This window comes from Cornus florida, unplaced genomic scaffold (assembly GCF_030987335.1).
Source record: "Cornus florida cultivar Cherokee Brave unplaced genomic scaffold, ASM3098733v1 CherokeeBrave_3.0.0_Hap2_Chr09, whole genome shotgun sequence".
In the NCBI taxonomy this organism is placed as follows: domain Eukaryota; kingdom Viridiplantae; phylum Streptophyta; class Magnoliopsida; order Cornales; family Cornaceae; genus Cornus; species Cornus florida.
In genome coordinates, this window is record NW_026775579.1 from 37262356 (window position 1) to 37290063 (window position 27708).

The 27708-nt window shown below is 39.5% G+C and overlaps 1 protein-coding gene across 1 annotated transcript; it reads left to right on the forward strand.

Annotated features, from left to right (window-relative positions):
- The first annotated feature begins 1860 nt into the window (after positions 1-1860).
- Positions 1861-27229, forward strand: LOC132273682 (auxilin-related protein 2). Its single transcript, XM_059774700.1, has 8 exons — positions 1861-2844; positions 18097-18664; positions 18761-18893; positions 18992-19092; positions 19697-19762; positions 20009-20098; positions 21364-21540; positions 26706-27229. The coding sequence occupies exons 1-8, from the start codon at positions 2168-2170 to the stop codon at positions 26742-26744; spliced, it is 1851 nt and encodes a 616-aa protein (XP_059630683.1). The 5' UTR covers positions 1861-2167; the 3' UTR covers positions 26745-27229.
- Positions 27230-27708: the final 479 nt, after the last annotated feature.

Below are 27708 nucleotides of genomic sequence, written 5' to 3' on the forward strand. Positions count from 1 at the left end.
TATATACACTATAAAAACATTAGAATTCTCTAAATAATTATATAATGGGTAAAGTGCATTAAACCTCCCTGAATTATGGGGGTTTTGCAACTAACCCACCTGAACTTTCACTTTTTTGCAATTTGCCCACTCAAGCCACCGGAAAAGATAAAAGACAATTTTACCCTTATTCAAAACTACATTGTTTCTATCTCCCTCTCTCTATTTCTCTCTGTGTGTGTGTATTATAATATATAGGAGCACATCGATTTCGCTAGCCATTTATGGCACCACCTCGTTCATGTCGTGGTTGACCGGCGACACCGACGACAAGTAGCCGTCGTCCTCGTCGGTGTTCCAGATCACCAACATGTCCCACGTGTCCTGCGAAGAACAGAAGAAAAGGCGACAGAGACCTAAGCGGCGGAGATGGATCATCACGGCCGAGTCCTCACTGGATGACCTCTTCACATCCGACCTCTTCACAGCGGCAGACGACAAGAGCAGATCTGACATCCCAATGTTGTCGACGGCGCAGACGGTGATGGTCTCCCGTAACTCCTTGTGCCACACCCAACGCGTTCTCATTGCCTCACCAGTAACTCCTTGTGCCGCTGTCCTCTGTCCTCGTCGGCGCCGTTTCTGGGTTTGACGGCAGTAAAAAACCATACCAGTTGCAGAGTTCATGATTTGGGGATTTTTTTTTTTCTTTTTTATTTTTGGTTGAATATGATTTGGGGAAATTTGGAAAAGCCATGATCAATTTCATTTTTTCGGCTAGGGTGGATTGGTTGGGCAGAATGGTGACTGTGGAAGTTTTGGGTGGAAAGCGGTGATGGTTTTGGTTGAAGGTGGTGGTGGATCGGTGGTTATGGGTTTGATGTGTTATTTGGTTACGGATTTGGAATGGGGTGATGGGTGGTGGCGGTGGTTATGGGTTTGCAGAGATGGGTAGCAGTGGTGTAGAGGCGACAATTTGCACACTAGTCAAATCCCCCAGCAGCGGGGCCTCCTCATCCGCCTCTTCATCTTCAACGTCTCCAATAATAGACTATTTGATCCAATTTCAGCTTCGTTGGGGAATCGGAGTGGGAATTTGCTGAGGTTAGATACGAGCTTCTACAAGGGGAATAAGGATCTTTTACGAATACCCTTTGTGATAGGGTTCTAACCCTAAATTGATCCGTACTTTGCCGCCGTTGAATAACTAAAAAATATAGGTGGTTGGCCCTGGCAGTGTGTATATATATATATATATATATATAATCTAGATATAATATAGAGAGAGAACCATAAGTTTTTCCTTGTGTCCAGGTCACCGAAGTTGCTAGATGTTAAAGTTCTATGCTGATTTGGGTTATTTTTTCGATTTATTTTGGATGATGATGCTCTGCTCGGTTTGGATTTGGTTTGTAAGATGAAACTCTCTAAAGTTGGGTTACAATTCACTAGCTTGAGATGATCAAAAATGAATTTTTGGTGTAATGGTGACAAAGGGGCATTATAGTCCTTTCATGTGGACAAGGGCAATATGGTCCTTTAATTTTACAATTCCCATCACGTGATAACATGTGCTGTTTTTGCCGGTCATAATCTACCGGAGTGGGGTGATCTGCAACCAAACACTATAGTTTGGGGTTTTTTTTGCTCATTTAGAAATTCAGGAGGGTTTTATGCTTATTTAGGTAAAGTTAAGGGGGGTTTAATGCATTTTAAACTTATATAATTATACGATCTAATATTAAAACGTTAAAATTCTCTCTTCGGTCGTTAGAAGCCGTCAACGCAAGCATTTAATATGTGCAACTTGAGAATTGAGATTTGTAGCACAGAGTGGCCCACCACTAGGGGGTTTTTTCGTACAAGTCACCTTCCGCGAACACACACGTACAGTTCTAGAGAGAGAAAATTTTAAGTTCTAGAGAGAGAATAGAGCGAGAGTAGGAGAGGAAAGAGAGAGTTGATCATTTTTGTCGGTGAATCGCCTTCCTCGCTTCTCTTTCCTTCATCACTCAATTGCCGCTCTTTTCTCTTCAACAGACCATAGTATATCATATAATCATATACGTAGATACATATTTATATCTATATATCCAACAAATTCGTTATCTTCCATATTCCTTCTAAATTCCTCTGTTTCTAGCTCAATCAACACAATCATCTTCTCTCAAAATTCGAACACACATCAATGGACCAGTTTGGTGTTTTGGTGGAAAGTATTGGGTTCAAGGCACAAGGAAAATCGACTCCAATGGCCGATCTAAAGGGCAAGACAAACATCAACAACGGTGTTTCTCGAAATTTCGGAATGAATTTGGGTTTTGACTCCGAACCCTCGTCAACAAACCCGTCCAGGTCAACTTACAATTCGAATTCTGGTAATGGGTCCTTCGTTGATGATTTCGACGGAAGTTTTCGATCCAATACTAATGTGAAAAGTCAGAGTTACGATGATTGGGATGGTTATGATGATGTATTTGGTGGACCTGTGAAGAACTCGAAGCCATCGAATCGCAGCAATGGCGGTGATGGTTCTTCGATATTCGATTTTGATTCTATGTTTCAGGGTTCGAGTAATTCGAATCCAAAATCTTCAGCTTCGAATGTGTTTGATGACGATGACGATATATTTGGTGGAATGAGCGGTTCGAAGAGTTCGGCTTCGGTGAACTATGACGATGTATTTGGATCGATCTCATCACCACCCAGGGAGAGTTCTCCAATTGATGACTTGTTTGGGAATTTGGGTGGAACGGGGTTCGAATCGAATGGTTCAGGAAGGAAATCCGGGGAAGTGGAGAAGAATGCAACTGAATTCGATGATTTGATACCGGGTTTTGGCGAAAGCAGTACTTCAAAGAATGGGTATGTGCCAATGAACAAATTGATTTCTAACTTTGTTTAGTTTTACCATTGAATGGCAATTGTTTAGCTGAGGAATTGTATTTATTTAAAATATAAATCCATGTAGGATTGAATTTATTGCAGATTGGAGAACATAGATGATGCCTTAAGAAAATTTAGGTAATGGGTTGAAATGAGGTTAATTTGAACTCTTGACAAAATTTTAATTACTAAAGAGTTTGAGTAAGATTTTGGCTGGAAATTTAACCCGGAATCCGAGAATCTGGTAAAATCTGTAATAGTATGATTGAGGGAAATCCTGAACAAAATTTCTGGAACAGTAATGGTAACTCATTTTAATTAGGAATTGGGGCAGTTTAAAGAGTTGCCCCAGAAGTTTGTTTTTGCTGGAACGGTGTTGGTACAATGAGCTGTTGTTTCAGCCTCTTGTAGCATCCTTTTTGTTGTAGGTGCCTCTTATAGCGTTTTATTGCAGTTATTTGTAGTCGTATCACAGTAATTGATAATGGTATTATGATGTGCCCTTCTAGAAATAGTGATATTTCTAACTTGGAATAAATTCTTTGCCTTAAATGAGGAGATACATTCAGTAATCTGTTTAGTGAAGTATACCACTCTAACTATTTTTTCTTGCTAACAAATTGTGAATGCATTGGAATTTGGACCAATTTTGGTTAAGAATGGTTTTAAATTTCTGAAAGGCTCAATGAGGTGCACTACAATTGATCCTAATTACAGATGCACAGGATCAACTGTTATTATGTTATGGCACAAGGCATTATCTGTGAGTATACTTTGTATGCGACTTTCCTTGGTTTTCTTAACCTGGAATCAAAAGGACAAGTTGATTTCTTTGTCTTTAAGCAATCAAACTACCTGAGCCTTAAATGTGACTCTTATAAGTTGGCTACATGATTCCTACTTTAATAAGGTATGTTACCCAATTCCGTAATCCAATTTACAAAAAAAAAAAGAAAAAGAAAAAAATAAAAAAGGTTGAATAAGGTCCATCAGTTTGAACTTGAATCTGATTTATGATATTTGATCAAAACATCGACCTTAGGTAGATTTGTTGACTCAACTTCTAGTCTTCCCCCTTCTCTTTTAAGCTTTGGAGGCCAGATCTTAGGTTTATGTGCATTGCACTGGTAGGAGGAAGATGTTCGCCTGGAAGAATGAGAAAACATGAAAAGAGTGGAAAATCGCAGCAGAAGTACGCGCCACTATGGTTCTGTAATGAGCTGTTACATATGTGATTTGAAATTGTACCAATATAACTATGTGTAATGGTTACAACGCTAAGTAACGGTCATCGCGCATCATAACAACTGTTATTGACACTCATCAGGCGTGCGTGCATGTATTACAACTATAGGCAACTATAGGTAAGCAGTGAGATTCAAGTTTATGACTTTCCGATTGTAAATATCATGTTAGACAACCACTTGTTCGAAAAGTTTAAGATGTTAGAAAATGGGTTAGAAACATATATTGACATCTCATGTTCTCCCTCACATGCAATCCCTCTTGTCTGGAAAAGACAGGCAGACAACAATCAGGGGACAAGTGCAAATGGGGGGACTTGAAGCAAAGATGTAGAATGAAAGCTCTAATCTGATTTGGTATAAAATTAAGCCTGAACTCTAATACCAATAATGACGCACAATAAAAGATTAAATATATCAATTTAGTTTAATTGGTGACACAAAATATCTGTTTAAACAAGAATGCACACAACTCAAGGACTTGACTTGGTTCACCCACTTAATGGGTGCAATTTTGGGGTGGGTTGAGGCGTTAACAAAGGCTAAACCTTAGGTATGAAACTTTTAACCTAAGCATGAACCAACCCAAGCTTCAATCTGAGCTCTCTAACCCAAGTTTGAACTATGTGTTTTGGTTGTAATTTACCCTTTTTGTCTATTTTTTATTATTATTTTTAAAACAAAAGGGGTTGATTCAGGAATTCCACTAGCTCCCTTGCTAGATTCTAGACACTTATGATGAATGGCATTATGAGGAAGTGCTACTTTTACATTTTCCCCCCTACCGATCATTTTAGTTGAAAAGTATAGTTAAATTGAATAGATAAGGTCAAATTTGGTATTTTATAATTTAATTTTGCTGAGTTAAACAGGTTCTTTCATTTAACTTTGTTACTGCTAATGTAGGGAAGAAACTTCTACAAAGTACTAACCTTAGGGTAGGTCAATGTAATTTTTACATCAAAAGGGAAGGCTCGTTGCTTATGCTATACTTCCGTGCATAGGGTTTGTAATTTACCCTTACAAGAACACATAATTAAACACTTTGCTGACTAGTGAGAAAAAGCTTTACACTATTATCATGACGTGGTATATATAGATATTACATATACATAAATTTATATAAGGCTTAGAATTGGGGTTAATTCAGTTTACCTAATTTATGTTAGGTTCGGGTGCTCATCACTTCAGCCACTGCCCTACCCAAATCAAATTGGATTGAGTATATATATATATATATATATATATATATATAAAATCCATGGCGGACCAGAGTTGGAAAAAATAGCTGTGCAAACTCGTGAAAAATTGGGTTGAGTCAAGTTGGCATACCAGGTTGCATCCCTAATAATGATAAAAAAAAGAACTTCACCATAATAAGTACATTCTTCTTATGTCTTAAAAAATACATTATAACAATAATGGACAAAAAAATGCAATGGAGTAGAAAGAAAATGTGAAAGTGAACTCTTTTAGTTAGACACTATACCCAGTGAAAACCCACTTAAACAAGAGAAACACAAAAGTTCACTTGGGATTTTTCTCTCATCAAATCACACTCACTATAAGGGAATCCCCCTTCACCTTTGGTATGACCACAGTTTTACTAACAATCCCTTGATCAAGGAATGTGAAATTACTCTGTAAGAAAACTCTAATAATAGGAAACCTAATACAATTACTACTCCACTATTATTTTATTTTTTTTCCTTGTTGGGTACTGAAGATGCAAAGAATTTTCTCTCTATCTTTGGGTAGAGTTTCATTACATTCTCCATTCAGAATCCCGTTTTTACTCTCTTCATTGCCCTTTTATAGACAATTACAAATGCTGCTGGACTATTAGTTTTGGGCCTTCTTTCCAATGGGCTTGGTCTTCTTCGATGGATCCTTCGAGCTCGGCCCATTCTGTGGTGCTCTTGCATGGGCTGTATTTAAATTGTTTGCCCCGATGCCACGTCCGCGGACTATAACCGGCCCATATCACTTATTGTATCCTCAATTGCCCCCATAATTACTCCTTATTAATTAGGGGGTAATTATTAGAGGCTGCTAATCATGACTTGACGGCTCGAGAAGATCGCATGAAAGAATGGACGGTCGGATTTGGGGGCCAGTACTTCGAGATTCAGAAAACTCCTCGCTTTCCTGACTCCTTGGCCTTCGGGCCCCCCTTGTCTTTATAAGCCTCATAGACGTTCTATCGATTCTCTTTACCGTCTCCATATTGCTTTACTGTTGTTCAAATCTTCTCCGGCGATCTCTTGCAAAAGCTCCTTTTTCCAGCGACCTTGCAGTACCCTTGGTGTTTTCTCTCTCTGAGGTTAGTTTTGTTCGCCTTTTTCTTTCGGAAGACCTCTTTTTCTCCCTTAAAATCCTCATTCATTCTCACCATGACTATAGATCTAGATGTTCTTCGCATGAGACTTCATCTTCCTGACGATATAGAAATTAGAAATTGCCCTAAAGAGGTGAATATTACAACTGGTGCCGGCCTTCTTTTCAGCGAGGTTCTATTTTCCCACCTTCATCTTAACCTCCTTAGGTTCCCTCTGCATCCCTTCTTTAATTATGTTTTTAATAAACTGAAACTTTCCCCTTTGCAAGTGAACCCAAATTTCCTTAGGGTTTTATCTGTTTTGTTGCTTCTGAACCATGACAGAGGTCTAGATCTGGACCTCGTAGATCTTCTCCTCTGTTACAAGGTTAGCAAGATAAGAACTGATGAACCGTTTTACCACTTCTATCCAATTGAGGAGGTCCATCTGCAAAGATAAAATCAAGTCTGAGAAGGGTTGGAGGAAAAATATAATTGGGGTTAGGGGAGCCTGGTTTTCTCCAGTCGCAGAGGATTTCCCTATCCCGAGCGCTTTTGGAGAGTGCTCTGTCTCTTCAGATAAAAAATACAAAACCCATAAGAGTGACTGTCCTTGCTAGATTTGCGTTCCTCGCTTTGTACTTTCTTATACCGTTCCTTAGGCATTCCTTGTGATGATTTGAGCTACGGTGTGTGCAGGGATAGGGATAACTACTTGAAGCAGTACGTTCTGACCAACATTCCCTCCTGCTCGGATCTCCTTACTTTAGACAACCTCCTTGCTCTCTCAGCCCTTGGCAAGACAATGAGTTAGCTCCAGATCCCTTCCTTTGGCAGGAGGAAGGCTGCCCCCAGGGCCGTTGTTGCCCCTACAGCAACTTCTTCTCTAGTTTCAGTATCTTCTTCTGCCACTATTTATGATACCACTCCTTCCACCAATCCGAACGTGACGGCTACCGACTCGATCTCCAACACTACGACCTTTAATCCGAACGTGACCCCCTCTGTCAGCAACCTTCCCAGCTCTGCTACTGCTACCGCACGGGAAAAGACGAGAGGAAAAAGGCATCAGCCTGAGAGTGCTCTTAGCCTTGATGACGTTCATCTGTCACAGAGGGTTAGGCCTTCTGGGCCGAATGTGTCCGTGCAACCTCTAACCAGGCCTCCTCTGACTAGGCTTCCTACCCCTTCTGGGCATGCCTCTGCCTCTGGAACGGCACCATGGAACCCTCGCTTCATTCGAACAGATGGATCGTCTGTAAAGCCGAACGAGATCATGTTCAAGGATGGTCAGACCGCTATGGCATACTACAGGAGCGTGTGGACTCCTAAGGACATTGAGGTAGCCAAGGGTCTGTCTCAGAAGGAAGTGTTCAGTCGGTTCTCCTTATCTGCCATGGAGGTAACTTCTGCCTCTTAGTCAATGAATCTTTATACAGTCTTTACATTTGATTTCTTCTAACCATCTGCTCGGCTTAATCAGTTGTCATGTATATCTCTACAGACCCTGTACGGGATGATGGCCATGCAGAAGCAGGTTGAGTTGGTGAATGCCAAGGTTCGCATGCTCTCTAACAACCTTGGTGCAGCTAACAAGGAGAACGATGCTTTAGCTACTCAGAAGACCGGGTTGATGGTTCAGCTCGGCAAAGTTGAAAAGGAGAGGGACTCTCTGAGGAAGGAGACGGACTCTTTTCAGGATGAAAGGAACGCTCTGCAGCTTGAGAAGAGCGTCTGGCATACCGAGTGAGAATCCCTTAAGGCTGAAAAGGAAGAACTTCTACGCCTTCTGAGTGATGAGCAATCCGCTCGGATGGCCTTTGAGAAAAGGGCTCTAGACGAGCGCAATGCTTTACTCGACACAATCAGTAAGGTAAATGGTGGTATGCTAGCTCTGCACGCTCGGTATTCCAGGGTTGGGGCCCTCAGATATGCTCAGGGGTTCCGAGAGGGTTATGCCGATCGTGTTCCAGATGAGGGTCAAACCGGTTCTACCTCTGATGAGGTTGACAGAGAGCTGGAGATTGATCCTCCGGGTGTTTATGCCGATCCAGACTCCACCCCTGCTGAGGGCATATTTGATGAATGCCAAGAGATTGCCTCTTCCAGGGTCACTCCTACTCCTTCTACCGCTCTGCCTTTGGACGTTCTTCCTCTGTCCACCGTGACTCCATCTGTCACTGCTGAAGAAGATAACCCTCGGCAGAATGATTCTTCCAATGCCATTGAGGATAGAACTCAGCAGAATGATTCTGTCATTAAGCTCGATTCTCCTCCCCGTGAGGATGGTAACGCCAACAATGATGAGGAGGCCGTTCAGCACCATCAGGAAGCTGACGGGGCAAATGCTTCTAGCTAGAACCTTTCTGATGTATTGACCTCCTTTCTTTTGTATTTTTGCCTTCTGTATACCTCATTTTTTTTTTTTTTTTATAACTCTTAAACTTCATTATTAATGAGATGGCCGGCTTTTGATTGAGCTTCTTACCATAAATCCCTTGATTTAACGATTCAATGCTATCTGATCTGGTTCATCTGTGTATGTCAGTGGCTGGCTTTCAGCTAGTGTGTCACTTTTCCACATAACAAATTTTTTGTGCAAGTTTTTGGCGTTCGGCTCATGGCCCCAGGTGCCACTTACTTTGTTGAGTGGTTGGCGCTCGGCTAGAATGCCACTTGCCACTTTCACTCTTTTATTTTTTGGCAAGTTTTTGGCGTTCGGCTCATAATGCCAGGTGCCACTTACTTTGCTGAGTGGTTGGCGCTCGGCTAGAATGCCACTTGCCACTTTCACTCTTTTATTTTTAGGCAAGTTTTTGGCGTTCGGCTCATAGTGCCAGGTGCCACTTACTTTGCTGAGTGGTTGGCGCTCGGCTAGAATGCCACTTGCCACTTTCACTCTTTTATTTTTAGGCAAGTTTTTGGCGTTCGGCTCATAGTGCCAGGTGCCACTTACTTTGCTGAGTGGTTGGCGTTCGGGTAGAATGCCACTTGCCACTTTCACTCTTTTATTTTTAGGCAAGTTTTTGGCGTTCGGCTCATAGTGCCAGGTGCCACTTACTTTACTGAGTGGTTGGCGTTCGGCTAGAATGCCACTTGCCACTTTCACTCTTTTATTTTTAGGCAAGTTTTTGGCGTTCGGCTCATAGTGCCAGGTGCCACTTACTTTGCAAATTTTCAAACATTCAATTTCTTCATAAGAAGACAGCTCTTTATAGATTTCAAAATTTCGTACATTCATGCGTACACAATTTGAAAATGAACAATGATAAAATTGGAACTCGATTTTCTATTGATAATACCTTTTCAGAGACGTAGCGTTCCATGGCTAGTTGACCACTCTTCCGGCCATGGTTTCTAAAGTGTAAGCTCCCTTCCCTAAGACTTCTGCAACTCTATATGGGCCTTCCCAAGGTGCTACCATTTTCTTAACCATTCCTATCTTCTTCTTCAGAACCAGATCACCTGGTGTAAAGTCTCTGTGCTTTGCCTTTTTGTTATGGCTATTCATAAGTGTCTGTTGGTAGGATGCGAGCCTTACTGCCGCTGCATCTCTCTTTTCCTCCAACATATCGAGGTTAAACCTCAACATACTGTCGTTATGCTCTCGGTTCCATGCCAAGCTTCGGACAGTCGGAACCAAGTGTTTGACCGGTATAACTGCCTCGGTACCATACGCCATGGCGAATGGGCTTTCTCCGGTTGATCGCCTTGGGGTAGTTCTATAAGCCTATAAGACGTTCGGCAATTCATCTAACCATTTTCCTTTCTTATCTTCAAGCTTCTTCTTGATGCAAGCAAAGATTGTTCTATTCGTGATTTCTGCTTGTCCATTAGCCTAGGGGTGACTTACTGTCGCCAGTTTTTGATTAATTCCATATTCCTCTAACAACTCTCTTACTTGCTTGCTGTCAAGGTTGGTCCCATTATCCATGACGATTGACCTCGGAACACCAAAACGGCAAATAATATTACTCCAAATGAACCGTCTCACATGAGTCTGAGTCACGCTTGGGTACGGCTCTGCTTCCACCCACTTAGTAAAGTAATCTGTAGCCAGCAGCACATATTTGTTCTGAGCTCTTGTTGTTGGCAGAGGACCAACCACATCCATCCCCCATTGTGCGAAAGGCCATGGTGTGGCCATTACGTGCAAGTCCTCAGGTGGTTGGTGGATCAATGGTCCGAACCTTTGGCACCTATCTCACCTTCTGGATAATTCTTCCGCATCTCACGACATGTTCGGCCAGAAGTACCCTTGTGTCATTGCTTTGTGCACTAAAGACCTTCCCCCTGAATGGTTTCCACATACACCTTCATGAATAGCTCGCAGTATCTGCCGAGCTTCTGTGGGGGTGACGCACTTTAAGTACGGTCCAGAAAAAGACCTCCTGTATAACTGGTTATGCACTATGGCGTACTTTGCAGCATTCGATTTGATTTTCCTAGCCTCCTCTCTTTGCTCAGGCAGAGTACCATCCTGGATGTAAGTTATGATCGGATCAATCCAACTTGGCTCATATGGAATAACATTCACTTGCCAAGGATCTGAGCCCGAAGGTTTTTCAAAAATGGATGACTGGCTTAATATTCCTATTGGAATCACCCTTGCCAATGTTTCTTCAGAACCCGAGGCACTACATGCTAGCCGATCGGCATCTTCGTTATGCTCTCTCGGTATTTGGATGAATTCAATTTTTTCAAAGTTTTTGGCTTCCCACATAATAGCAGGATGATATGCTTCCATCGTTTCATCTTTGGTTTCATACTCGCCATTCACCTGCCGAACAATTAACTGCGAGTCACTAAAGACAGTCAAATTCCTGACCTTCAGCTCCTTGGCAAGCTTAAGTCCTGCCAGCAATGCTTCATACTCCGCTTCATTGTTTGTGGCTCTGAATTCAAGCCGGAGCGCTTGATTTAAGGACGTACCTTCTGGTGTCTGCAATTTGATCCCAATGCCTGCCCCCATTTGATTTGAGGATCCATCAACAAAGAGTTTCCACAATCAACCACGAAGGTCTTCCTCCATGTCTTCTGAATCGCATTCTAGTAGAAAATCTGCCACCGCTTGCCCTTTGACTGCCGTTCTGGGTTCATATGTTATGTCAAATGAGCTTAACTCTATGGCCCACTTCATCATCCTTCCTGAGAGGTCTGGCTTGTGCAGGATTATTCTGATAGGGAAAGTGGTTAGAACGATGATAGGATGGGATTCAAAATAATGCCTGAGCTTTCTTTTCGCATGCACTAGCGAGAGTATCACCTGCTCCGCCTTTGAATAACGTCGTTCGGCCTCAGTCATCGTTTTGCTAACATAGAACATTAGATATTGCTTCCCCTCTGCACAACGGATCAAAACGCCACTTGTCGCGATGCTGGATACCCTGAGGTATAAAAATAGCTTTTCGCCTGGTTCTGGAGCTGACAGGACCGGAAGGTTCTGCATATATTCTTTCAGAGCAGTTAATGCTAGGCGCTGTTCATCCCCCTAAACTTGTCTGCCATGGCTTTTTATTGTGTCAAAAAATGGTTTGCAGCGATCTGACAATTTGGAAATGAACCGGCTCAATGCAGCGATCTGTCCCGTAAGTGTTTGCACTTTTTTTACTGTCGTCGGCTCGGCATTCTTAGTCAGAGCTCCTGCTTGGGCAGGGCTTGCCTCTATGCCTCTATGATTAACCACGTGTCCTAGGAATTGACCAGAACTCACGCCGAATGAGCACTTGGTTGGATTGAGCTTCATTCCATATTGTCTCAACACATCAAATACGTCTTGTAAATGTTTCAGATGGTCAACTTTCTTCTTACTTTTTACTACCATGTCATCAATGTAAGCTTCCACGGTCTTCCCTATTTGACCCTTGAAAATTTTGCTAATAAGTCTTTGGTAAGTTGCTCCGGCGTTCTTCAGTCCGAATGGCATGACTTTGTAGCAATAGGTCCCGCGCTCGGTAACGAAAGAAGTTTTCTCTTCATCAGCAGAGTCCATGGGGATCTGATTATAACCTGAATAAGCATCTAAAAAGGTTAAATGCTCATACCCAGTAGTAACATCCACCATTTGATCAATTTTCGGCAGCGGAAAGCTATCCTTCGGACAGGCGTTTTTTGAAATTGGTGAAATCAATTCACACTCGCCATTTCCCATTCTTCTTCTGCACAACAACAACGTTTGACAACCAGTCAGAATAATACACTTCTCTTATAAATCCCGCATCAAGCAGCCTGTTAACCTCCTCAGCTATGATCCGGTTGCGCTCTGGAGGAAACCGTCGCTGCTTCTGTTTTACAGGTCTTGCATTGGGATTAACGTTCAAGGAGTGACAGGATACGGAAGGATCGATTCCAGGCATATCTAGGTGGCTCCATGCAAATACATCGGCGTTTTGAGAAAAGAAATCAACTAACTCCTGTTTCTCCTCCACGGCAAGTCGTTTCCCCACTCTGGTTGTTCGTTCCGGTCGGAACCGATCGATCTGCACATCAACTAGGGGTTCTTCGGTCAAGTCCACTGGCTCCTTCTCCCCACTCTGCTTGGGGGGAGGCTCCTGTAATTGCTATTTCGGGCTTGCTGAACAGATGGGAGCTTTCCCTTTTCCAGCATACTTCAGCGTTACTGAATAACATTCCTTAGCTGCAACCTGGTCCCCATGAATGTCAATCACCTTGGCTCCATCTGGCCCAAGCATCTCATTACTTGATGCAAAGTGGAAGGAACACCTTGAACTCTGTGGATCCACCCTCTGCCCATCAGAAGGTTGTAAGAGGGATGAATCTCGACAACTACAAAGGTCTCCATTAGAACCCTCTCTGCAGCATGTACTGCTACCTCTACCGTACCGACGGGCTCCACTCGTTTTCCATCAATCCCTAGCAGAGGATTTCCAGTGGGCTTGAGCCGATGCGGCTTGATCTCGAGCCGATCAAATGTGTCCCTCGGCATGACGTTCGCACTACTTCCTGGATCAATCAGAACTCTGCGTACTAAACATTCGGCTACTGTCAAACTGACGACCAACGGGTCCTCATGAGGGATCTGAACACGCAATAGATCTGTTCTGTCAAACTTTATCTGTGTTGATGCGCTCTGTTGGTGCAAAGTGTTGACACTGCCTATCCTCCTCTTCATCCGTGCCTGGCGAAGGCGTATTCGAAACAGTTCATCTGACTCCTCAGTAGGCTCAGGCCGACCGTGAATTGCATTAATTATTCGAACTGGTTGCGTATTGTGAGAGTTCGACTTCTGATTCCTCTTCACGTGCTCCATTGGTCGGTTCTGTTCCACCGCCGGGCCTTGAATATAACTTGCGAACTCCCCTCTGGCTATCAGCATCTCTACCTGTCTCCTTAAGTTCCTGCATTCACTAGTCTGATGGCCAAAGTCAGAATGAAATACACAATGCTTAGACTGATCCCTCCGTTCGAGGGGTTGTCTGATTGGTAAAGGAGATCGGAACTTGTCTTTATTTTCTTGGTACAGCCTTGCTAAGGTGACTTTCAATGGAGTAACCAGCTCTTCCTCCCTGGGCCTCTTCTCAGATTTCCACGAGGTCTGACGCTGTGGCTGAACCTGCTTTTGTTTGATCTTTGCTTTGGTTTTCTCCTCTGTTGATATGACGGATGTCTTCTGAGCGTTAGCTGCCTCTTCTTCTTCCAAACGCACAAATCCATCAGCTCTTTCATTAAGTTCATCCATAGTCTTCGGCGTATTCACTACCAAGCTTGTGTGGAATGGAGTGCCACGAGTCATGGCCAGTATAAACGCTTGAACCGCCGTAGAAGGATGACATTCAATCACCATACTCTTAGTAAGGTTAAACCTAGTTAGGAAAGCTTGGAGACGCTCATCCTCATGCTGCTTCATTGTGAATAGGCTCGAAATGTCCTTTGCTGGATGCTTATTTCCATAATATTGGCTTATGAACCGATCACACAAGCTTCGGAAACTATCCACTGAGCCCTTCGGCAGGTTCTTGAACCAATTGAGCGCTGGTCCAGCTAGACTTGTAGGGAAGCACTTGCACATCAAGGAATCATTCTCATTGTTCAGAGCCATTTTCAACTGGATGTGATAAACATGATCAATCGGATCGGTCGTTCCGTCGAACAGAATGAAAACAGGCATGGAAAATTTCCTCGGACTCGGAGCATTCAGAATTTCATCGGTGAACGGTGAATCAACCGTTCGAGCTGCTGAACGGAGGGCTTCATTGTCCCTCTAGAACCCTGCGATTGCTCTTTGATCTACGGATCTCCTCTCTGAGCTGCGATAGTCGAATGTCGCCATGGAAGGCCGATAAGTCGGATCGAATGATCTGTCCTCAATAAACTCTTTGTGCCACGGCGGTATAGCTTTGTGACGATCAAACTCCATTGCTTCTCCTCGGCTGAGCGTTTCTTGATGTGGATCGAAAGTCATGGCTTCGTTTCGCCTAATCTGTTCACGCTGTGGATCCACGTGAGTTGATCCTTCACGATCATCAACACGACGAGAATTTGGCGGCAAATCGTTTGGCCGGACCTCCTCGCGGTGAAGATCTGTCTGATTGTTCCATAGTTGTTAAAGGCTCAAGGCGCACAAAAGCGCAAATGCTTCTTGGAGCCTGAGGCGCAAGGCGCAAGGCGCAAGGCGAGGCGCGCGCTCGACTGAAGCAAGGTGCACGTTGAAAAAAAAAAAAACAAAAACCACCTAATAAAGTATTAGAGATGCAATAGTATATATAAAGATGCAAAAGTGAACTATATGAATTACTTAAGTTCAATATTCAACATAAAGATGTCAAAGCCAACTAAATCAAGTACTTAAGTTCAAAAGTGAATAATCAAACATATTAAATTTGATGTTAATAAATTTGACTTCAATTTGGTGTTAAGTTGTTAACTGGACAACTTCTTCTCTCGATCAGTCTATCTCTCTGTATTTGGTATTTTGGTGTTATGTAAATTCTGTATATATTAGAAGCTTTGTATTCCTCTGCAAATTTTACAAGAAAATCAATTAAATACCTTCTGATTTCAATAATTTTTTTTTTTTTTGGGTGACCAAGAAAAAGAATTACATTCTATCTGTCACATACAGGTTACAACAATCCAAAAAAAAATAAAAAATAAAATAACAAGTTTAGCAACTGTTATTTTAAGATTAAAATAGCAACATAATAAATCTGTCACAGTCCAGAGTCTCTACTCTCCTTTCACCAGCCCCTTCATCAATTCCATCCATATATAACAATTTCTTTTCATAAAAAAAAAAAAAAAAAAAAAAAAAACAAACAAACAAACAAACATGTGATCTTAATTGGTCATCAATTCCCAAATAAAAGAAAACTTAATATATGAATTAATCTATAAAAATGAGGAGAGCATCAAAAAGCAAAAAGTTTCTTTGATTAGAGTCCAGACTCAAGAAAAAAAATAAAATAAAAAAATAGAGAAAAAAAGAGAAGAAGAATAAAAAAAAAAAACTGGCAAACTCGACTCGGCAGTCGGCCCAGAGAAGAAAAGAAGAAGAAAAGAAAAAAAAAAAAAAAAAACTGAGACAGATCACAGATCCGAGAAGAGAAGGAGGAGAGAAGAAGAAGAGAGGGAGGAGGAGAGAAGAAGAAGAGAAGAAGAAGAGAGAGAAGGAGAAGTTAGAGAACTTACCGGCAGAGTCGCCGACGGTGCAGATCCGGCAGATCCGACGCAGATCCGAGATCCGAGAGGAGTGAGGACCGAGACCGAGAGTAACTGTTGTCCAAGTCGTCGCCTCTGTGACCTCTGTCTTCGACATTTCTTTGTTTTGGTGTTTGGTCTCCTTTTTTTTTGTTTTTTTAATGTGGTAACAATGTAACTTAACAAAAGTAATATAATAGAAACAATAAAATAATATAACAGAATCAATAAAGTCAATAAACAAACAAAAGTCACAAAACCAATAGAAGAAAACAGTTAAAATATTACAACTTCCATCAGGCGCGCCTTTAGATTGCCTTTAGCCTTGCGCCTGTACAGGAAAGGCGCTCGCCTTATGCAACCCATGTGCCTTAAGGTGCTAGAGGCGCTGAGATGGCGCCTGGAGGTGCCTTGCGCCTCAGGCGCCTTTGACAACTATGGATTGTTCCCTACCTCCTCGCCGTGATGTGCCGCATCGGTACGTGCAACTTCTTCTCCTGCCGGGAGCGGTCGCGGAATCACCGGAACTTCTTGACGCTGCATTTCAGTCCTTAGATCTGCATTCTCTCTCCCGAGAGCTTCGATCATACTCATCAACTCATCGAGTTTCATCTGCTGGACATTCTTTACCGTATTGGAGTTCTCACCCCCAGTCATCATTCCAGAACGGAGCAAAGGCATGAATCGTAAATTCTAAGTTAGATCTGAGTCTCGCTGACGCGAATCACGTCAGATCTGAACTCAAATTTTACTAGTTTTGTTCTCCCTTCGATAGATCAGAGCTTTTCCGGCGTCTGAGCTTGCTGGATTGAACCGCGATAGAGTGAATCACAGTTGCGTAAGCCTAACGCCAATTTCTCAGAATCAATCAAGAATCAAGAATCTCTCAAGAGCAAATCGCAATCTCTCAAATCTGGATTAAACTTCTAGAAATCAAGCTTCATTGTCACCAATCAGTCTGAATCAACACGACGTTGATCAAACAAGAATCAACCTCCAACGTTTCCCACAGACGGCGCCAATTGAAGATGCAAAGAATTTTCTCTCTATCTTTGGGCAGAGTTTCATTACATTCTCCATTCAGAATCCCCTTTTTACTCTCTTCACTGCCCTTTTATAGGCAATTACAAATGCTGCTGGACTATCAGTTTTGGGCCTTCTTTCCAATGGGCTTGGTCTTCTTCGGTGGATCCTCCGAGCTCGGCCATTCTGTGGTGCTCTTGCATGGGCTGTATTTAAATTGTTTGCCCCGATGCCACGTCCGCGGACTATAACCGGCCCATATCACTTAATGTATCCTCAGGTACTCACACACACATGCCTCCACGGAGGCTCGAACCCCTGACCTCTCTTTGAGAAGTAGGGGCTTGGTACTGCTAAGCCACTATTAATCAAGTTTATGGAGCTGTCGAGTTTCTGTCTCCACCTCAGGCCCCCGCTTAAAATTTCCACAGAAGTATCTTTTCATTTTCTGCAACCTTGCATATGCCTGCAAAAATATAAAAACTTAAGTCTTGATTGAACAAAGAATAGTTGTACTTTCTGTTGAGTTTCTGCCCTCGAAGTGCATTGATGAATTTTTCCACACCATTCTAAAAATTATTGCTGGCCTTGATAAAATTTAATGACCATATGAACGTTGAATTTTGATATTTTGTTCATTGCCAACTACTCCAAAAGTTTAGGTTGTTAGAGATGGTGTAATTTAAGTATTTATAACATTAACAGCTTCAACCAAACTCCAGTAAAAGCAGTCCCCCTATAATTAATTGATCGTCCACTGGAGTAATAGTCATATCATGGCTCAAAATTCAAATATGCCCATGCAGTTCCCATGTCACTTTGATTACACGGAGATGTCATTGGCAAGCACAGAGGTTAAGTAGCCAACCAAAATCCTATTACACAGATTACTAGTGTAGTTTTGTTAAATAGTTGCTTTGACGTCTTGATGTTATGAAGTATATATATTTGGTAAAGTTACTTCCGCTCTGATATTTTTGATTTGCACAGAGCAAATTTGGAAACAATCCAGCCTCAGTTTTCAAGTGGCCATTCAGCTAAATCAACTTCCAATTTGACAGACGACCCTTTTGTAGTCTTAGAATCATCTTCGTCCCAGTCAGATACTTCCGGGCTGCTTTCAGACCTGTTGGGAGAAGATAAGGGAAAGAACTCGGTTCGGTCTTCAATTGATGAGCTTGAGGATTTTGCCATGGGTAGGGGGTGGAGTAATGTAAAAGAGCGATCAGATGTTCATTCTGGTGATGTGAAGGTGAAGACCTCAGATGCTGCTATGAAGGAGGCAATAGATAGAGTGAGGGCAGTAAGGGGAAAACGAAGTGGAGATGTTGGTACAAGTAAAAAAGTTTCCTGGGAAAAAAAGGATGCTACTGCATCGGATGATGCACACAAGAGACAACTTAAAGCGGAGCAGGAAAGATTATACCGTAAACAAAGAGAAAAGGAAGTGAAAGAGAGAGAAAAGAGGGGATCACCTGAGAGTGACAATAATTTTGACTCCTTTTTCAATATGGGTACTCATGCAAGCAGTTCGCCGGAGCCAAGGGCTACTGTTGTGGTGAGGACCTACAGCTATTAAATGTTCTTCCATTTTTTTGGGGAGTTGGTTGAAATCAGCTGATTAAGGCTATTGCTTTGTGGCTCTATGTTTCAGGACCCAGTGTTTGATACTCTGTTCCCAAGCAGAGGGCCTGAACTACAGCAGACTTCTTCTGGGACATCATATGGCACAAAGAAGGCTTCATCCATGACAAATACTGTTGATGACTTTTCTTTCATGTTTGGAGGTAACATTGTTGAAATGCATCTCACAATGTAAGTTTGCATCTATTCATTCGGGGAATCATCTCTCTTGATACTAATTGATTTTTTTGTTTGTTTGCAGAATTTACCCCTTCATCTGGAGAGTTTCAGGAAGTTGAAGGGGAAAGTGAAGAAAGACGAAGAGCAAGATTAAACCATCATCGGAGGACTCAGGCTCGTATGGTATGTGTTCTTTTATTTTTTATTTATGTTTACCTTATTTCATTTTATAGTTGGTTGTTTTCTTTGACTCGGAGTAACTAATTTTGCATTCCTGGATGGAATACCACTTTATTTATTCTAATTTTGATTTATGGTGAAGAAAATTTCATTGAATTAGAGGAGAAAAAGAAATTTTCGTATGGAAGGTATGCACACAAAATAAAAGATTGGTATACAAGCCAAAATGAAATAATAATGATCAATTTGGTACGAGCTGCCAAGGACAAAAAAGAATTGTACGAGCTTGCTATAATAATTGTGAATTTGCTATAATTCCATAGTGAACAAACTCTTACAGAAGACTGCCAAAAAAAGTTGGAGTTCCTTGACCTTTATTACTTTTGTATCTCTTAAATATTAACTATCAAACCTTGAGTTTGTTACATATTTCATTAGGATGTGAGTTAGTAAGCATTTCAAACCTATATTTCTTTGGTCATAGAGGTTTAACTGCATTGCCTGAGATGAGATTATACTGCACAAAATCAATACTAAAAACCATCTACTACTTGTGAATTGATTATTATATAAAAACGATTTTACAATTTTAGGTTTGTATGTTCAGGCAGATGCATTGGCTGAAAAGAATCAGCGTGACCTTCAGACTCAGCAGGAGCAAGAAGAGAGACATGTAAGTAAACATGGTGCTTAACTAGAGTTATGTATTCTTAAGGGCTGAGTAGATCCTTTCTCCAAAATGTGCATTGTTGAAGTCTGTAAAAAAGTCATTGCTCGATAACGAGCAAGGACTATACCGAGGGTGGTCTTTGGGCTTACTTGTATGACGTGTTTCTCTCTGTCTCTCTCTATCTCTTTATTAACTTATATCTGCTTAAAGTTTCTGTAGTTAATTTTCGTTTAACTTGCATGATTTCAGAGAATTGCTGAGATTATGGATGATGATATAAAACGCTGGGCCGCAGGGAAAGAAGGCAATTTGCGAGCACTGTTATCTTCATTGCAATATGTGGGTTCTGTTCTTGATCCTTATCTTTTATCTTATATCATTTTGTGGTAGAAAATAAAATCAGATTTTCAGTAGATTACTTTCTTGCATCTTCATGATTAATCTCTTTCTAATTTAGGATTCTAGACATTAAGTATAATAGAATGTTGTGATGCAATCAATATCCACTTAATAAGGGAACAGCAACTGATATAGAAACCTAAACCTTTCAGATAAGTCTTGTGAGATTAGGTGTCTAATTTTTTATTTTATTTTCCTTTCTTCTCTCTACCAAACTCGAAACCTTAACCTAGGGTTTGAGAGTTCAGACCCAAAGTCACTAGGACAAAGGTAGACCAGTGATTAGGTGTGTATTGCATTGTTATATTTTTGTAAGTCAATGCAGGTAGTATTGAAATTATTCAAAAAAAATAATTTTTTTTTTTTTTTGAAGTATCGAAAATTAAATATGTTTTGATTTACAATTTTCCCATGATTGCCTTGCAACCTTCTAAATAAAGTTATTTGTTTGATTGTTTTGGTTACTTTTTTAAAAATAATTATATTATAAATGAGATGAGAATTAGGCAGGTGGGAATCATTAGAATGGAATACGGTAGGAACACGTTGGAGATGACAATGATTAAAGTGGCAATGATAATTGATTTGATTTCATTTTGTGTATTTTCCTTAATTTATATATATTTTATTGTAAATATTTACAACGTTACATAATTTGTAGAACTCTAGTATACTATAGGCTGTATTGATCTTTTAGACTAGGTCACACTTTCTAGATGTTGTACATGGTTCATTTTATGAGTGTTGTTATTTTTTAATCTTTTTAACTTTTCATGATCTTTTAAGAACTTTTATGTGAATGGGTCAGATCGCAGGCCCATGGTTTAGCTACTGGCACACAGTGATTTTGAATCATCATGCTTGTCAATGACCTACATCAATACGTCACTTTTCTTTTGAAAATATCGAAACAATTCCAATGCTCTCATTTTAATTTGCATTTTTTAATTTTATGAGCATCAAAATCTTGATTTCCAGGGGTAATAAACTCATTATTATCTCATGAACACATTTTTTCAAAATAATTTAATAGCTTTGATTGCTGAGTAGTTTTAGAACTAATAGCTTCTTACCTTACAATTTCCACATATGAACTTTTATGAATTGAGTATGAAGTTGTTGAATATATTTAATCATAGAAACCACTCTCGAATTTATTTATTGTGATACCAACTAATCTTTTACATCTCTGAAATGATGTGCAGGTGCTATGGCCTGATTGTGGTTGGCAACCAATTTCGTTGACTGATTTGATTACTTCAGGCTCAGTTAAAAAGGTTTATTATAAGGCAACCTTGTGCGTCCATCCTGACAAGGTTCAACAAAAAGGCGCCAATCTTCAACAAAAATATATTGCAGAGAAAGTTTTCGATCTTCTTAAGGTACCTCACTAATATTGGATTTAAAATAATGATTTATTTACTCTACAACCTTCTGTCGCATTTAATTTTGCTTATAGTCTGATGAAGAAGAGGAGCTAGGGTTAAAATGTATTAGATATATTAAAGAAAATTTGTGGTTATTTCCTTATAGATCTCTGAAATTCATGGTTTTGGGGGCCAAAACATTCATTATTTATTAACCATCTTTAACTCTACACAAGATTGTCGCATTTCAATGTTGGTGGTTGGGAGCTTTAGGGGTTTCAAAGATTCAAAACTTGAATGTTCTATTATAGATTGAAATGCCTTTGGATTCCGAACACCCTGATATATATATATATATATATATTATAATAATAAGATTTCTGAATCCAAATTATGTGACCTATGATAATCTAAAATGGATCTTTCCTTCATGCCATGAGAAGAAATACAATATAGAACAAAGAGAAGAGAAATATGTAAAAGGTTTGAATGAGATTTAGTAATATGTAAAGGCTTGAATGAGATAAATCACTCATTCACAGCTTTAGTATTTATAGATAAAAAGAGCACATGCTCATATTACAAGAAAGGAAACTTTCCTAAATCAAATCATAGCATATTCTATGGCATATTCTATGGTATAATCAAATTTATGCTAATATGGTAAGTCATTTCATAAATCGTGGCTATCAAATATGCTAACACTCCTCCTCAAGTTGGTGCGTGGATATCTGAAACGCCTAACTTGGACATTGTGTTCTCAAACACAATCTTGCTAACGCCCTTTGTAAGAATGTTTGCAAGCTGCTGAGAGCTTGTGACAAATGGAGTGCAAATTTGACTAGTGATGATTTTCTCTCAGATGAAGTGCCAATCAACATATAAAAATGTCTCCTCATATCATAAACAATTAACAATGTATTTTCAAACCATAAACAACCAATTATGTTTCCTCAGACCGTAAACAACCAGCAATGGCAAAATCATGTAGATGGAAGAATCAACAATGTCTGACCATTTCCCTTCATACATATGTTTAAACAATGTAGATGAAAGAATCAACAATGTCTCTTCAAACCATAAAAAGAAATAACTATGTCTCCTCAGACCATTTCTGAATAGGTGGTGTCAAACTCGCAACACCCTTATTGAGGTCGGACCACCCTGCCTACCCGACACCTCCTGGATGGGTGATTTCACCTTAGACCATTTCCGAATGGGTGGTGCCGAACTCGCAATGCTCTCATTACAGTCGGACCACCCTGGCTTTGATACCAAGAAGAAATACAATATAGAACAAAGAGGAGAATTATATAAAAGGTTTGAATGAGATTTAATAATATGTAAAGGCTTGAATGAGATGAATCACTCATTCACAACTTTAATATTTATAGATAAAAAGAGCACATGCTCATATTACAAGAAAGGAACCTAAATCAAATCACAACATATTCTAAAGCATATTCTATTGCATAATCAAATCTCTGCTAATATGGTAAGTCATTTCATAAATCGTGGCTGTCATATATGCTAATACCATGTTTGTAAGGTTACAAGTACTGGCTGATAGCTTGATACCAAAATGGCATTGCCTAATATGTTATGATATATTATAATAATAAGATTTCTGAATCCAGATTATGCGACCTATGACCATCTAAAATGGATCTTTCCTTCATGCCATGTTTGTAAGGTTACAAGTACGGCTGATAGCTTGATACCAAAATGGCATTGCCTAATATGTTATGGCATTATTGGGCCTTGCTCGGATTGTTAAATTGATTCTTTAGGTTTAATTAAAGGCTATTCGTCATGTGCATTGCTCACTAAATATTCCAGTGTCTTCTACGCAGGATGCTTGAAGGGGAAAACTCGAGAGTCGAGACAGGCCTTTTGTATACATTTCGGGTTCGTGGTTTTGTTTCGGGTTAGAGGCGTCCCAACCTGACCTCAGCCCGAATGGGCTAGGGCTGGAAAAGTTTCAACCCGAATTCAACCCGAGTTTATGGGATAAGAAACCCGAGCCCGAAAATATCGGGTTGGGCTGGGCCAACCTGCCCAAGTTGCACCCCTACTTTTTAGTGATCCAATTGTTTTGTCTTGGGTACAAGTGTACAACAGCTTGAAGGGTCTAACGTCTTTTGCTGCAATTCTTAAAAGAAAGGATTTAGACCATCATATATCTTCCTTTAAGGAATGCCCCATTTTGCCTGCCAGCCTTTTTGCTTCCTTGTTATAGTAATAGTTATGATAAATTAAATATATTGTTTCATATAAAATAATTTTTTTCCCATACATAACACTGTTGTATCCTTCTAGTTCACAATCCTCACTAAGAAAATATTGAACCTCACTCTACAGCAAATAATCAGGACTGTTCTTCTCATTCCCCACGGGATATGACCGGATGGGCAACAGTGACCCCAACATTCAATATCTGTACTTAATAGCAACTTTATGTAGGACAACCTCGGAAAAATTGAGAATATGGTCCATTTTGTAAGGGAGGTGGTGGAAAATATATATTTAAGGGAAGATTTGAGTAGTGAGGAACGAAGGAGAAGTTTTTGAAGTAAGTTGGAGAGATGGAACTTAGTATATATGAGGAGAGATTTTTTTTTTGGCTAACTTGTAAGATCTATACAAGTGTTACTCCTGCTGAGAAATAAAAAACTCGTCCATTCATTTCATTTTGCACCATCCCTGAAAAGTAAGTTTCCTTGAGATTAAGTACTTCGAGGCTATAAAATTAAACTGCTAGCAGCAACACTTCACTGCAAATAAAAACTCCTAACATATCATAAATCTGGCTACCCAAAGAAACATACCATAAATTTTCAAAGCCATCAAATTCTCTAGTGATTCCTATTTTGAAATGAGAAATCAATTTCTACTTGGTTGCTTTTTGGTTTTTTTTTTTTTTTTTTTTGTCTTTTCTTTTCATTTCTTTTCTGTTTCATATATATCTTTTTCTTTTATATATCTGTTTCATAAAGAAACTTCTTTTTAGTAATAGTTGTCTCTCAATTAAAACTAGAAAAAGAAAAATTATATATATATATATATATATATAAATGCATTTAGTGGCCCAAATATGTATATGTATATATAAATTTTATAAGTAAAATTTCATCAAAACGCTCAAAGGGGAGTGCACCCAAGGAACAACTGCACAAAGGAAGCACTATACCGTACATTTGTAGAGGATTTTGTTTACTTTTTGGATTTTGTGACGGTTTAATGGCCCCAATATTAAAATGAAGCATGGCCACCACATATGATATTGGCATGCAAATGTTAGTTTTTGAACAAGATGGAGCTATTTTAAACTAAATATAGCTTCATCAAATCATGTTCAAGCAAGTATAGACAATAATATACAACTATAAGGATTAATTACACAATACACCATTGCAGTATGCAAAACGCCTCTCCTGTTTGAAAAACACCAGCAACCTAATGCTGTGTTCGGTAGGAAGGAAGGAAGAGGTGTGGAGAGAAAATAGGAAGAAAGAAACGAATTTCCATTGTTCGGGTGGAGATGATACAAGGAAAGAAAGGAGAATAGGAAATATGGGTCATCCTCCCTCCTGTACAAATTTTCATCCGCCCAAAATCGGGCGGAAGAAAGGAAGGAAGACAAGTGGACTATTACAGAAATTTTAAATACTATCCTAAATTATACAATTTTTAAATTACAATACTATCCTCTTAAATTATAATATTATAAATTCTATTGAATATAATGTTAAAAACAATTAAAACTCTCTCTTTCATTCTCTCTTAACGAATATGGTAAGTTATGAGTTTATTCTCTTCTCTTCTATCCAATCAAACAAAAAGAAGGAAATATGCAATCTCTTCCCTAGGGATGTCTCATCCATCCCTTCTTCTCTCCCTTCCATCTAATTTTTTTCTTTCCTACCGAATAGAGCATAAACATACGGTGAGATCAAGTGCCTACAGTCAGTTTGCTGTTAACGAAAATGTTACGTTACTATAATGCCCATGGAATAACAAAAGGAAAAAGTCTCGAGATTGAAATGACCAGGACACTCCTCACCGACACAATACACCCTTGTTCTCTGTTACTCTCACACCCTTGGTAAAAGACAGATTTGGGCCAAATAAGTTTAGATAAAGATGATTGTATCTCATGAACAGTTTGGCAACTTAATTCAAACTAAAATTTCAAAACAGAGAATAACAAAACCCAATAATATCCACTTGCTCTCTAAAAACTCCGAAATTTTTAGCAATTTTTAGTAATATGGGTTTTCAGAAAGAGATTACAACACTGAAGGTTAAAACTCGAAATATATATATAGCTAAGAAATGAGAGTTCAGATAGTAAACCTCAACATTCCCAAAAATTGGTAAACCAGATCAAACCATTCACTTGTTTATCAAAACTTGATTTTATATATATATATATATATATATATATATATATATATATATATATCTAAAAACTTAACCCCTAGGATTTGAAGGGTTTATACCCCCAACCACAAACATAGACAAAGAACTCAAAATAGTAAGCAAACCTTGGATGGTTGATCTGGGTCTCGAGAACGTTGAACCTGATAGGCTTCAAGTATCATCATCATCCTTGCCTTATGGGATTAAATGCACGCATATGGATAATGGATTGAAAGAAAGTAGTTACTACATAGAATAGAAGCCACTGCAGATAATGGATCTTGTCGCCAATGATAGTGAGAGGCGAGAAAGAGATTAGGCAATGGTAGACAAGTTTTAGGGGAAAAGAAGACATCTTTCCATATATGCTTTTTGAAAACCACAATTTTTTGTCGTACTTTTGACTGGTGTATTCTCCTAGAATTTTATGGGTTGCCCCTATAGAACTTTTTACAAGCAGAAGATTTGATGCTTTATAACAAGCAACATTGATGTTATAATTTCTATAAATCCCAGAATGTAAAAATGCCAATCTCCTCTCAAAATTTTTTATTTGAAACTGTCCACTAATTCTTGGATTATTATTTTTTGTCTGGAAAATGAATACTTTTTAGCTGAAAATAAACATTATTATTTCATCTTGTTGAGTCAGTTCCCAAAACAACCATAATCCTCCTTTTAAAGTGTTATGTCAGCTTCCAGAACTATTCTTTATTTCATTTGTGATTGTTTTCATTTTACTTTGTATATTAATACAGGAAGCTTGGAACAAATTCAATGCTGAGGAATTACGATGATTCTTTACTGTGAACTTTAGAGCCACTTCAATGAGCAACCACAAGACCTTTCTTTCATGGGGAAAGCTGTAGTCTCTTCAGCAGAATTGTTCCTTTGTAATTACTCAATTGCAGCGGGCTTAAAGATGCATCGTGTCATTTAATGAACTCTTATTTGCTTTGGAGATGCTTGAAACTAGAAATTGCTGTTGGCCCTGGACGCATGCGACTATTATGAGGTCTGTCTATATGTGCATTACTTGAGGTTAGTTGTAAAGAGTGTTGTCGACGTCAGTTCTCACGAACATGAAAAGTTTCATCAGCCACCCACTTGTTTTGGGTCAATGTTTCTGTAGTTTTCCAAGTGCTTGTTCTGTCGAGTGAGTATCATTTTGTTCATTTGTTGTGAAATATTTTTTCCCCATGAATTGTTGTGAAATTATATTTAAATGGATATATGATTGCCGGTTCAGGATGTTATTTATTGATTTGATTTTTAGATCTAATCTTTCTTTCACCATTGGGTGTTGCTTCCTGTGTGGTAATCTTATTTAATATGGATAATATGATTGCTGGTTCAGGAACTTGTTTCTGTAATTTTAGATTTAATTTATCTTTCCCGTTGTGTGGTAAACCTAATTTGACATTTTGCTGTGCAGCCTTTTCAAATAATGGTATGTACTATGTTTACAGTTGCTATGTGGTAATCACATCAAGTAGTGAGCAAAACTAGAATAATGATATTAGGGTTTTGAAATTAGTAGAGGTTGCATAGGTGGTGTTTGCAGCAAGGACCTGGTTTGCTTTTGTTGGCTGGCTTTAAAGGACCACAAAAAAATAGAAGATTTTCTTCTTGGAAGGTCTCTTGTTGAGACTACTTGGTCTATGTGGTGTGTCTGTGTGTGTGTTTTTTTTACCTTCCTGTAAAATGAGTTAACTTGTTACCATGTTTAATTTTATAGATCAGATCATATACTTGGGGTTA

Bases quoted from the DNA above. Each gene is read 5' to 3' on its own strand.
- LOC132273682 (XM_059774700.1), top strand. From the start codon at position 2,168: ATGGACCAGTTTGGTGTTTTGGTGGAAAGTATTGGGTTCAAGGCACAA. The intron at 2,845-18,096 runs GTATGTGCCAAT...TGATTTGCACAG, and splicing joins AGCAGTACTTCAAAGAATGG to AGCAAATTTGGAAACAATCC. The intron at 19,093-19,696 runs GTATGTGTTCTT...TTGTATGTTCAG, and splicing joins GGAGGACTCAGGCTCGTATG to GCAGATGCATTGGCTGAAAA.